The sequence below is a fragment of the Mesoplodon bidens genome, assembly GCF_964165515.1.
Source record: "Mesoplodon bidens genome assembly, chromosome: 10".
NCBI lineage: Eukaryota > Metazoa > Chordata > Mammalia > Artiodactyla > Ziphiidae > Mesoplodon > Mesoplodon bidens.
In genome coordinates, this window is record NC_138172.1 from 65,541,754 (window position 1) to 65,554,107 (window position 12,354).

Genomic DNA, 12,354 nt, shown 5'->3' on the forward strand with positions numbered 1-12,354 from the left:
GTGGGCGTATGGAGTATTGTATCCAGTGGACCAGGAGTATTATGTTGGGGACAGGCTTCTCTGATCCGCCTTCATAGAAATTAGGGAAACGGGGGTGATAGACTGCCAGAAGAAAGGAAGAAAGAGAGCGAGCAGCTCGAAAGCTCCCTGGGCGATGAGGTTACTGTAAGAGACACCGACAGGCTGGGGCATCCTCCGGGGACAGTTATGGGGTGGGCAGGGGTCATAGCATCAAAAGTGTAGCCTTAACCAGAAATCTGGAAATCAGCGAGAACCTGGGAGCAGTTTCAAATCGGGAATGGGGGAGGGGTGTGCCTAGGAGCATCGCTTTATAAAAGTAGGGGACGGATAGGAGTACGTGGGGGCACTGAGTCTTGAGGACAGACAGGTCTTGGGGAGACCGGCAATAGAATACACCCGTAGCGTGTGGGGGAAGGGAGCACCAAGGAGAGGGTGCAGCCTCTGAATCCTTCGACCTGGCCCCTCCTAGGGCCTCTCCCCGTTCAACGGTCTCCCTGACCTGTAGCCACCCACAAGAACTGCCCTTTCTGCCCGCACCTACTCGCGTAATTCTTGCTTGACTGAGCACTGTCGTGTTCAACGTCTCTAAAACCCGCCTCTCCTTGCAACCTGAGTTGGCCTAATCTGCCCGGCAACTGTTGACGTCACATGACCACGGCCCTCCCTGAATGGAAGAGATCTACTAGACCACCCCGCCCACTACGCTGAGTTACCGGGGCAGGTGCCACTGCAGAACCCGGAGAGCCTTGCTATAAAGGACTGGGGTGGGCGAGCGAACGAGGTGGTGAACTTCCTCTAGACGTGCTCATCCTCCATCTCCGGGCTCTGAGGCACTGCAGCTGCTGGTGCCCTGGAGGACACTGTATCCCCATTTGGCTCATCCTTGGGGGCGGGCACAGGGGGATGGAGAAGTGAAGGGGGCAACCATAGGAAATAGAAAACTTAAGGGAAAAGATGGCACACTTAGGGCTGGGAAACACTGAGGATGCTGAAGGAGGGAGGGACCCAGCTCCTGAAAATGGCGCTGCAATGGTCGGTGGGCCATTTGGTCCACTGAAAACACGAGAAACCACAGTACAAGACACCAATTTTATTATAAATATCAAGAAACCACAGGGTATTTATGGGCCAGCATATGCCTCGGGTCAGGTTGAAAAGGAGCTGACCTTCTGTTTCTGTGTATTCGAAATATTTCTCATGCTAGCCACACCAACCCTGGCTCCAAAACGTTACACTAAGGAGTTCTAAAGCCTGTTTTCTTCCAGGAAATCTGTATAACCAAGAGGAGCTTGGAGAGCAGCTAACACTCATGGCAAAATTTCAGGCATCACCTCAGGGGTTACATTTTAGAATGTCACCCCTCCCAGTAGCAGCTGCCCACTCTGCAACTCTGGTAAGACCTTTGTTCTCAAACTCTCCACTATAGAGAGGAGGGGAAAAGGGAGGGAGATGGAGTGTGCAGGTCTGAGGAGTCTTTCATTCTGGAGCACCTGACCCACCAGGAGCCTGAACCATGGTGCAATAGCGTCCCTTATTCGCCATGAGCTGCTGGTGGGTTCCCGCCTCAATGATGGTGCCTCCTTCCAGAAAGAGGATGTGGTGAGCCTGCTTCACCAAGCTGAGGCGCTGGGTGATGAGAAGAACAGACCGAGAGCACCGCTCAGGGCTTTTATACAGGAGCTGCTCCACCTGAGAAAAAACATACACTCTGTCAGACCAGGGGACCACACCCAGCTCAGGGGGACATCTGTGTTTCCAGAGCTGGGACAGACCTTGCAAGGATCACTGCCACCTCTGCCAATAACCCAAAGGAAATTGAAGATTCTCCTTCTGGGTGTTTCTCTGTCAAACCTTTGATTTGTTTTTTTTTTTTTTTTTTTTTTGACACAGATTATTAAAAATATTTATTACAAGCAGATTCCTTTTCCCATATTCAAAAGAAAAACATATGACTGGAAATACTGAGATGGCAATTGGTTAAACCAATTCCCAGTCCTTATCAAGTTAGGAATCAATAAAGGAAAAGATATTTTGGAACTTAAAATTAGGGAAGCGTATACACAATTTAGATGGGAGGGGAAGAGAAAAACAAAAAAACCAAAATAAAGTCATATCGTTTACATTTTATAGCCTTTAATTAAGCACATAAAACTGTACTATTTAATATATTTCTCCATGAACTTTTTGTGAAATTCAGATCGCAGCGTATCATTTACAAATCTTTTGTCTTTCTTCTGATCATCTACACCTTTTGCACAGTTCTTGAAAACAACATCATCATCCCACCTTCTTTTAACTTTGAAGTTGGCCTGAGGCTGGGATGGGCCAGTGAGATTAAGGAGAGGGTTTCCACTCAGAATGTTTTCCATACGAATCCTTTCTTCTTCAGCCTTTTGCTCTTGTTCCTTCCTGGCCTGCTCTTCAGCTCTTTCTTTTTTAATTTTTTCCAGCTCCGCAAGAAGAGCTGCAGTATCATCATCATCACTCTCCTCTTCAAAATCTTCATCTTCATCTTCCTCATCTGTTAGAGGGTCGTCTGCATCGAGGTTGGCAGCGGGAATCTGGTCCAACCGAGGCTTCTTTGACACTGAAGAGGAGGTTGTATGTTCTCGGGTGGGCCGGTCTCTGGTTTTCTCCCTTGCAGCAGCTCTCTCTCTCTCTTCCAACTCTCTCCTGAAGTCACGGTTCCGAACTTCTTCAGGGGCATCCTGAGTGGTCTGTCTATATTTTATCTTTGTATGAGAGGGTAGGTCTCTGCTTGAATATTGCTTTGAGAGTTGGCTCAAATCACCTTCTCCTTTTCCTCTCCCCCCTCTTGCAGGTTCAAAAGTTGGCCTAGCTGCTGTTGTCATCTTAGTCTGCTTTCCTGCTGCCGCTCACTTCGGCCGAGCTCCGACGCAGTTGCCTCAGGAGATCATACAGACGCCATTATAACTCTTGGCTCCCAGAAACCTCTGCGCCCAGGGCTAAAGCCCAAGACCCGGAAGCAAACCCCAAGCTCTTTAGCCGCCCTTAAGAGGCGGAGGCGGAGACCAATCCCAAACCTTTGATTTGTGAAGGGCTGTTTACATGAGGTGGCAATGGTGGAATAAAAGAAAGAGTCCTAAACTGGGAGATTGGGATTCACATACACACACTACTGTATATAAAATAGATAACTAATAAGAACCTACTATATAGCACAGCGAACTCTACTCAGGACCCTGTAATGGTCTATATGGGAAAAAAAAATCTAAAAAAAAAAAAAAAAAAGAGTGGATATATGTATACGTATAACTGATTCACTTTGTTGTACACCTGAAACGAACACAACATTGTAAATCAACTGTACTCCAACAAAATTTTTTTTTAAAAAACAAAAAAAGTAATGAAAGAAAGAGCCCTAGGGTGAAACCCATAAGCAAAGAGTGAAAGGTATTGAATAGTCTCTCCTCTCGAATTTTTATATTCTCTTTTAAGGAAATATAACTTACTAGTAAAGAGCATGAGCATTCAAGTCAGGCAGACTTGAATTGGGGTCCAGTCTCTGCTATTCAATAGTTGAATGACAGTGAGCATGTTATTCAACCTCTCTTAGCCTCCGCTTTATCATCAACACCCAGCTCACAAGCATCCATGATGAATAAGTGAGCAAGAGACTACATCCAGCAGCTGCAGCACACAGTAAAATTTCAATTCGTATTAGTATTATGAGGATGGTCTTTTGCTTATGTTTGGCTTCACAGGTTCAGGGTCTGTAGATCATCTCTTTTAACTGGTTTTAGGCATCTTGGGGAGAAGCTAATGGGAACTGAGAATTGCAAGGACCAGTTTGGAGAATTATGATGTTAGTATAATAACAAAGGATGAGTGAAGGAAGGAGGACTGGATGGGAAATAGGCCTTAAGAAGATGACTCTCCTACCCGGGACTGGCTGTTTGCATCCAGGGCACTGGTAGCATCATCCAGGATGAGTACACGTGGTTTCCGGATCAAGGCTCGAGCCAAGGCCACTGTCTGTCGCTGACCCCCTGACAGCTGGCCCCCAGCCTCACCTACTTCTGCAGAGACAAGGGCCAAGGTGAGAGTTGAATAAGCACACGTGTACCCATGTGTGTGCGCGCACACACACGTACACGCACACCGAGGACTGATGGACGCAGCAAGACAGAGAAGGTTCTGGGAAGGTAAAGGAGTTCTGAGGACATGAGGATAAAAGAGCCATAGGAACAAGATCTTACAACTTCAAATTGATGTCAGTGGGGTCGGGGGAGCTAAGGAATCAAGGCAAGACTACTGGGGTTACAAGGAAGGTGAAGATGTCTGGTGGTGACGTGAGCAGAGAGAGCACCTGTGTCGTAGCCTTGAGGGAGTACAGAGATGAAACCGTGGGCTCCGGACTCCACTGCAGCAGCTGTGATGTCCTCCATGGTTGGCTTCTGGACCAGGCCATAGGCAATATTTTCTTTAAAGCTTCTTCCAAATAGCTGTGGCTCTTGTCCCACAGCAGCCACCTGGGACAAAATACGACGCAGAGTCATAGAACAAGGAACACAGGAGTGTGGTTCTCTAGAGATTGAAGACTGAGAATTGGAAGACTTCTATTGGAAGCATATCACAAAATTACACGGCCTCTCTCCTGACCACACGCTCACCTCCACCTAAGGTCTCCTAACACTCTGTTCAGAGTGCTCGGTAAGAATGCTCTTCTGACTTGAGGCTCCCTGCCCTTCCCCATGCCATCTTCTTGCTCACCTGTCTGTGCAGGTAGCAGTGCTCATATTTGGGAAGGGGCTCCCCATCCAGGAGCACCTGTCCCTCGGTGGGCTGGTACAGATTCTGCAGCAGGGCAGCCACTGTGCTCTTCCCAGACCCATTGGGCCCCACCAGCGCCGTCACCTCACCAGGACAAAGGGTGAACGTCAGCCCCTGGAAGCCAGAGAATCACACACACTAAGAGGCAGCCGGAGGCCCCTAACCTTGAGACCTGTCAGTCATTGTCTTGTTACGTTGTCTTGTCAATGTCTTCCCCCAGAGAAGACAGGAGGAAAATGGTGACATACAGCAACTACTCCCCTTCCACATGCACAGACACCTCCCCATGGAGTAGAGATGGAAGATGAAACAAAGACAAAGGCAAAGACTAAGAACACTGTGCCACACACTCAATCTCAGAGAGCATGAGAAAAAAGAAAACAATCACATTCCAAACCACAGATGGAAAGAAAAAGGAAGAATGGAGACACAGCTTTTGCTTCCATGACGCCTTAGCATAGGAAAGCCTTCTCCCTGAGAGCCTCCTCTTCCATTCTTAGAAATCCAGCCTGGTCCTTGAGCTTGGGGGCAGTTTAATGGAACGCGTGATCTCATCTTTGCCTCTGAAGGGTGAGGGAGGCTCTGTCTAAACCTGGTGCCAAGCAGGCTGAAGGCAGGGAGAAAATTTAGGGTGGTCGAGTTGAGGGTGAGGTTGGTAGAATACAGGGATTGGTAGGTTGTACCTGCAGCACTGGGACATCTAGACGGTTTGGGTAGGCGAAGGAGACACCCTGGAACTGGACGAGGCCCTGCAACTTTAAGGAAGTGAACACACCACTGGCTGGGCAGCAAGGGATCCGGTCCAGGTATTCAAATATTTTCTCTGAAGAGCCCACAGCCTTCTGTACCCTGGGATAGGTGGACAGCAGTACCTGGAGGGGAGGTATGAATAGTGAGGCGGGGGATGGGAGGGACCCAATCTGTTACCAGGGTTATGTGATTTGAGAAGGGTAAAGGAGGGAAGGAAAGTGATTCAGATGGTGATGGCACAGGGGAAGGAAAAGCACGGGGGAGTGAGAACGGAAGGACCTCACCTCAACAGCTGTGGTGAACTGGATCTGGTAAAGAACAAAGGTGACCAGGTGCCCACTGCTTACAGACCCACTTGTCACCAGCTGCCCACCGAAATACAGGATTCCCACCTTCAGCAGCAATCCTGAGATCTGTGGAGACCACAGAGAAAAGGGAGTGTGGGAGGAAAATCTAAAATTCTGGTGCAAAGAACCAGAATCATTAACATTAAGGAGAGATAGCATCCCATTTCCCCAAGTAACTCAGGGGGTTCAATAGGTATTAAAGAATGAACCATAGCATCCCATGGAGTCTCACTCGGTTTCCCATGATAGAAGTCAATTATCACCATCGCCATCACCAGTAGCGCCTTGTTTGGGGAGCATCTTGCTCTTCACAAAAGGCTTTTATGAATGTAATGTCATCTAATATTCATATCAAGAGCCCCATAAACTAGGTTATATTACTCCCATTTTTTAAAATGAGACAAAAATCTCAGAGGAAGTAAGTTACTAGCCCGTGGTCCCAGAGCTAGTAAATAGCAGCATCAAGGCAGGAACTTCCGATCGCTGATCTAGTTCTCTGTCAATTACATCACAAGACGCCCCGCATCCTTGGCTTCCGCTATTCCCATGGCTCTCAGGAGTACATCCGCATAGTTCCAGCATGAAGCAGGCCCAGGTGCAGGAATGTATAGCTTCCTGAGCACCCCCTATGAGGCAAAGGAAGGCCCTGGGACTAGAAGACTTGGCACTTTCCTACAAAGGGGGTCGGGGAGATTTTGTGCACCCTAGGGAAAGGAAGCCATCTAGCATGCCTAAAAAGAGGGAGGGGGTTAGGAACACTGAGTGGGGTCATGGAGCCTCTGGTTGCTGAGATACAGACACTGAACCCAGCACTGCCCAGCGGAGGAAGAGTGTGCAGCAGGGTCATGGGACAGGGAATGGCATTGAAGCATCTCAGGGACCAGGGAATAGGCATTCATCCCCAGGTGCTCACACCGGTGGTCCAGAGGTTGACCGCATAGGCCAGGGCCTCCTTCTGGTTGAGTGTCTTCATTTCATGCAGCTTTTGCCTGAACTTCTGGGCCTCACCCTCTTCGTTGGCAAAGCTCCGGACTGTAGGCATAGCTGACAGCACTTCAATGGCCACCTGGCTGGATTTTGCCAGAGATTCCTGCACCTGTGCTGCCAGCACCTGTGGAGACATGGACAAGAGATGTCACACGTGGTTGGCAAACCATAAGGGACGCGACCTGAGTTATCGAATTGTAGATTAAAGTGAGAAAGGGCAGAGAGACAGAAGAGAAAGGGACACAGCTATATGCCCCACGGATACTAAAGAGATACAGAGAAGAGGAAAATGACTCAGAAGGGTCATAGAGGATCATATTCTGGAGACTGGTGATCATATTCCTTTTTTTTAGTTTTCATTTTATATTGGAGTCGAGTTGATTTACAATATTATGTTAGTTTCAGGTATACCGTGAAGTGATTTAGTTATACATACATACATATCTATTCTCTCCCAGAGTTCTTTCGTATATATGCTATTACAGAGTATTAGGTAGAGTTCCTTGTGCTATACAGTAGGTCCTTGTTACTTATCTACCTTATATATAGTAGTATGTATATGTTAACCCCAACCTCGGTGATCATATGCTTAAAGACAGATTGTAGGCAGACATTAGAAGACACAGAGAAGGTGAAGATCGACACTGAGCAATCCAGGAACATGGACAAGGAGTTTCAAAAAGATGAAAAATCAGCGAAGGTGCCAGGAAAGGAATCTGTGAGGAGAGCCCACCAAGTCTGGGCGAATGAGGGTCAGTATAGGTTGAGGCAACTCCCTGGACATACCTCGTGCCATTTTCCCAGCTTCTTAGGCAGAAGGAAAAGTAGTGGCAGGGCAAGCAAGGTGACCATGGTGAGGGACGGGGACCCCCAGAGCATGAGCCCCAAGAGACACAGTCCACGCACGAGGTACCACAGCAAGAGGCTCAGCTCCGAACTCAGAGACTCACTCACGGTGGACGTGTCCTGTGTGACCCGAGATGTGATGGCACCTGCCAAGGGTTGAGGAGAAGAGAGTGAGCGAGTGAGAAGCTCAAAGTGATGGGAGGGACTGGCAATGAGCCAGGGTGCCAGGGGGAGGGGTTCTAGGAAGGTCTGGAAAACAAGGTCAGTGGTTTAGGGAGGCTTGGAATCTCAACTCAAGGAGAATGGGTTCCAGAGGAAAAGCCTGGCCACAGACCTTCATTTTAACTCTAAAGAAATTGACGCCCTTGTGAATTTCTAATTCTCTGACAGATTTCTGTCCTCTAAAGAACTTGCATATCCCCTGCACATAGGCAGGAAAAATTTAAACTGATCATATAACAGAACTGGAGAAAAACGAAGGTGCTGCTAGAAAGCAGTCCCGAAAACTGTAGCAAGTCCTGGATTGGGAATCAAGAGATGGGTTCTATTCCCAAGTTCATCTCTATCCATACGTGTCTATGCAAGTTTTGGCATTTAGGGCCTGGGCCTCGGTTCCCATCCCTGTAAAACGAGGTGGTTGGACTCTGTGATCTCAAAGTTTCCAGGTTTGAAATTCCTGTCATTTCTATCTAAATACACACAGAGAGATATATCTGTGGGAAAATCTTGGATGGAAACACTAGGTTTTTCTGCAGGTAAGGAGTATATGTATTTTGCTCTTGAGGCACGTCAAGAATAAGACATGATGACGTTTACCTGTGAGAGAAGGATCAAGGTTATAAGTAAAAAGATGTATGGGGATATAAACAGTAAGTGGATGGATAGTGAAAAGAGTTTCATGAGAAACCTGTTTGGTTCTTTTGAAAAAACTCTGTTTCCTGGAGCAGGACAGCCCGAAACACCTCTCCCTGCAGGTGGCAGTGCACGCGGCCCATGGTGCTGTTGTAGATTCCATCAGCCGTGAATTCCAGCACTGCACTAGAAGGAGACAGAGACGGAGGGCCGGGCACGGTCAGGGGGCCCCCGAGAAATGCACTCTGGACGGTAGCCCCAACTTTCAACTCCCTCTTTTTCAGGGTTCCCCCATCCCCAGCCTTCCAACTTCAGCCCCCAGACCTGGCTATGGTGAGGACAGACATGAGAGTTATGTTTCGAGTGAAGGCAGCGCCTGTCCTGTCTTGTAGAATCCAGTCCGTGAAACGGCCCGTGAAGAATGGAACAGCCATCTCCCCTAGGGAGGGAGAGAAATATCAAGTCTAAGCAGGTCAGCTCTAACCAGACGGCCCCCGGCCCACCCTCCTTTCACCTTTGCCCATAATCCTGGAGGGCAGTGGCAGAAAGACACAATCTACACCTAAACGGGCCACCTGGGAACTCAAAACCCTGTGGCCCCACCAGACCTCTAGAGGTTGAATGAGGAAGGCTAGGGATCATAGGATGGGCTGCCCCAGAGGAAAGGCCTTGTCCAAGGTGGCCAGTGAAACAACGTCTGGGGCAGCCCTGGAGTCCAGGACTCCTGACTCCTACCCAGTACAGGGCTCTTCCATCTCCACTGGGGTGGGGAGTGGGGGCTCTTCTTAAGACCTGAGCTGGGTCCCCTTCCCCTCATCCACATTTCCGAGAACTCATACCAATCTATCTCACTGACCATTACTCTCGATTCCTTCCCAGTCCTCTAGCCTCGTCCCTCTCCCCCTGCATCCCCCTTACCAAGACAGGAGAGTACCACCAGGGCCAGAAGGAGCGGGAGGCGTTGTATCTCTGGGCCCAGGAAGCCTAGAAGCCGGCTCACCGCCACTCCAGAAGCGCCGTGAGCTCCTTGCACCCAAAGGCTCCTGATCTTATGCCACAGGGCGGCCGCGGGCAGTGCCGCCGTGTAGCTGAGCGCAAAGGCGTCCAGGCGACTTCCCCAGTGCACTGGCCGGGTGCTGTGAGCGTCCCCGGGGGCTCCCCACGAGCCCAGCTCTCGGAACGAGGCAAGTCCCGGCAGGGCCAAGCCCAGCGCCGCCGCCAGCGGCTCCAAAGCAGCCAGCCATCCCCGGACTCCTGCGCTTTCTCTCCGGAAGCCCAGCGCTGCCCAGAGGACGCCTCGGGCTCCCAGCCACAGCACCGCCCAGCGGCTCAGGCCCGCCACCCAGACCCGGAGCAGCGGCAGCGCAGGGGGTACCAGCAGGGAGGCTATTCGGGGCAGCGCCAGCCGGAGCAACATCCAGTCGGCGAGGAGCAGCAGCGCTGTCCCCAGGCACGCAAGGGAGGCTCGGGAGAGGCGGAGACACCCGCAGGGAGCGGGGGACTCCGAGCAAGCCATGGGCGCGCGCGGTTCGAGGCCGGCTCGGGTCCTGGGACTCTCGCCGTCCTCGCCGGGACGGAGTCTCCGGACGCAGTTGGAGTCGTAGCAGGGCGGGCGTCCGGACCGAGGCGGGGAGGGAGCAGAGCGAGCCGGAGCGGAGCTTCGGAAAGTCCCGGGAACCCGCCGAGCCCGCCGGCGCTGACCAGAAGTGAGCAGTTTACGCTAAAGGGAAAACGAAAGCGTCTCCGGCTCCCCAAACCCGCCCACTCCGAAGGCGGCCTGCCCGGACTATGTCGGGGGAGGGCGTCGACATCAGATCCTAGGTTTAGGGGAGCAGCCCTGGTGCTCCACCTTCTCCATTCCCAACACCCGACCCTCCTGTCCTCGCCTCCACTTGCAGGACCCACTTGCCGCGACTTTCTCACTCCAGCCTCTGGGTGTGGTTCTACGTCATCTGTCTCCGGGCAGTTCTGCCCCGCGCAAGTTAGCGCCCGGATGCGAAGCCTCACGGTATGGACCCGGGCGCCCTCTGGCGGGCGTGGAGAAGGGGCGGAGCTGTACGCAGCGAGCGGCGCGCTGTCCCAGGTCGCAAACCAGTGCCCCAGGCGGCGAGGAGCACGGCGCTGGGATGCTGCGAGCGGGAGCACCCACCGGAGACTTACTCCGGGCCAGAGAAGTCCACACCGGGGTAATGAGTCTGGGCTTGAGGGTTAGCGGAGGGGTGGAGGAAGTGGAGCGATAGGGGGACGCTGGAAGCGCCAAAGAGTGAATTTGGAGACTAACAAGAGTGGGGAGATAGCTTGTAGCAGCCAGTGCTCACATCCCGAAATGAACACGGGCGTCTGTCTGTATTCTGAAGGGGTCGTCTAGGGGTCCGCGAAGGAACTGGGCACGGGAGGCAGGCGGAGAAGGTGTCCTTTGGCTCTGAGCTGGAAGCGTTAAGGAGAAGCTGCCCTAAAGCGCTTTCGCTTTCACTCTAGGCTAGAGAGAGCCGCTGGTTAAATCAAGGGAGGGGGTTGGAGAAGGTGCACAGAGAAAAGGAAACGGTGCCCTGGGTTAAGTAGGACAGCACTTGAGAGAGGGGAGTATGGGCACTGATTGAGAAGGGACGCATCACACAGACCTTTGATAAACTAGCCCGTGGGTAACTCATAGCCCCAGCACTGATAATGGGGGTTCCATGTGAGCTGGAGGTGCCCTTCCCCAGCCTGGCCCAGGAAGGCTCCTACTTGGCCCAGGTGTCATCGTGCTCCCTTCCCCATGTCTTCCCCACCCAACTCCACAACCTGCTGGACGACTTTTGCCCAGGCTGGACCCCTGGGGCAGATGGCAGCCCAAGGCAGGCTGGCTTCTGCTTTCAAACTGCCACCAAGCTTAGCTTTGGGGCAGCTTTGTTATATAGGAATAACCTCTTGGATGGGGTTGCCCCTGTTCTCTGCTGTGCTATTCATGATGAATCGGTATGTCAAAATGAACACTCAGCCAACATCCCTGGAGGCCAGAGTAATTTATGGAGTGGTGAGAAGCTGTAAAACCATTTATAAATTAGAAAATCTCTCCTCACTGCCAGATGAGCAGTGAAAAGTAAGAAGTAGAAGTCAAAACAAAGCATGGGAGCTAGACATGGGTTTTAGTCCTGTGGACCTTCGACAAGTCATTTGCATTCTCTATGACTCAGTTTCTTCACTTGTAGGATCTTTAAGGCTTTTTCCAGTTCAACAGGAGTAAAAAAAATGTAGCTTTATCCTCCTTCAGTCTTCCTTAATTCTTTTGTTTAATTTCTTTTCTTGACCCGAAAAAGTCAGCTCAAACTCCCCAATCAAATCCTCTTTTGGTACAGATCTCTTCCCCTGGCTATTTACCTCTTGATAAGAAATCCTTAAATGAGACCTCTATTTTAAACTGTCCCATGTGTTTCTTGCTGCTTTCCTCCTTCCTTGACACGTGGCCATGCTAACCACTGACCCCTGAGATGTTTTCTGTTGTTCAGTAAATTGAAAGAGCTCACTTCTCATTAAGGCGGGGTGGGGTGGATGATTGTGGGCCCAAAAAAAGGGCTTGAGCTTGTTTCCCAAGGTCACGGTCACTCGCTGCGTGGAGAGGTCTGTAGCACATCTGTACACACAACAAGCGCATGCGGAGGTAATTGATTTGTGGAGCTGCATCACCGGGACTTGGAAGTGCCCGCCCTGAGCCCTTCACTCAAAGGGAGCACTTATGCCCCTAGGAGCCTCATCCCACCTCTCTCTCTTTACAGTG

The 12,354-nt window shown here is 50.8% G+C and overlaps 2 protein-coding genes across 2 annotated transcripts; both read right to left on the reverse strand.

Moving 5' to 3' along the window:
- Nucleotides 1-1,096: 1,096 nt before the first annotated feature.
- TAP1 (transporter 1, ATP binding cassette subfamily B member) lies at nucleotides 1,097-10,237 on the reverse strand. The gene is made up of 11 exons (XM_081247605.1): nucleotides 9,516-10,237; nucleotides 8,922-9,036; nucleotides 8,653-8,783; nucleotides 7,686-7,891; nucleotides 6,826-7,023; nucleotides 5,850-5,978; nucleotides 5,499-5,687; nucleotides 4,756-4,929; nucleotides 4,352-4,514; nucleotides 3,925-4,061; nucleotides 1,097-1,710 (listed from the first exon to the last, which is right to left on the reverse strand). The coding sequence occupies exons 1-11, from the start codon at nucleotides 10,111-10,113 to the stop codon at nucleotides 1,498-1,500; spliced, it is 2,253 nt and encodes a 750-aa protein (XP_081103731.1). The 5' UTR covers nucleotides 10,114-10,237; the 3' UTR covers nucleotides 1,097-1,497.
- On the reverse strand, nucleotides 1,906-2,991 carry LOC308624417 (spliceosome-associated protein CWC15 homolog). The gene has a single exon (XM_081247606.1). The coding sequence runs from the start codon at nucleotides 2,871-2,873 to the stop codon at nucleotides 2,178-2,180; it is 696 nt and encodes a 231-aa protein (XP_081103732.1). The 5' UTR covers nucleotides 2,874-2,991; the 3' UTR covers nucleotides 1,906-2,177.
- Nucleotides 10,238-12,354: the final 2,117 nt, after the last annotated feature.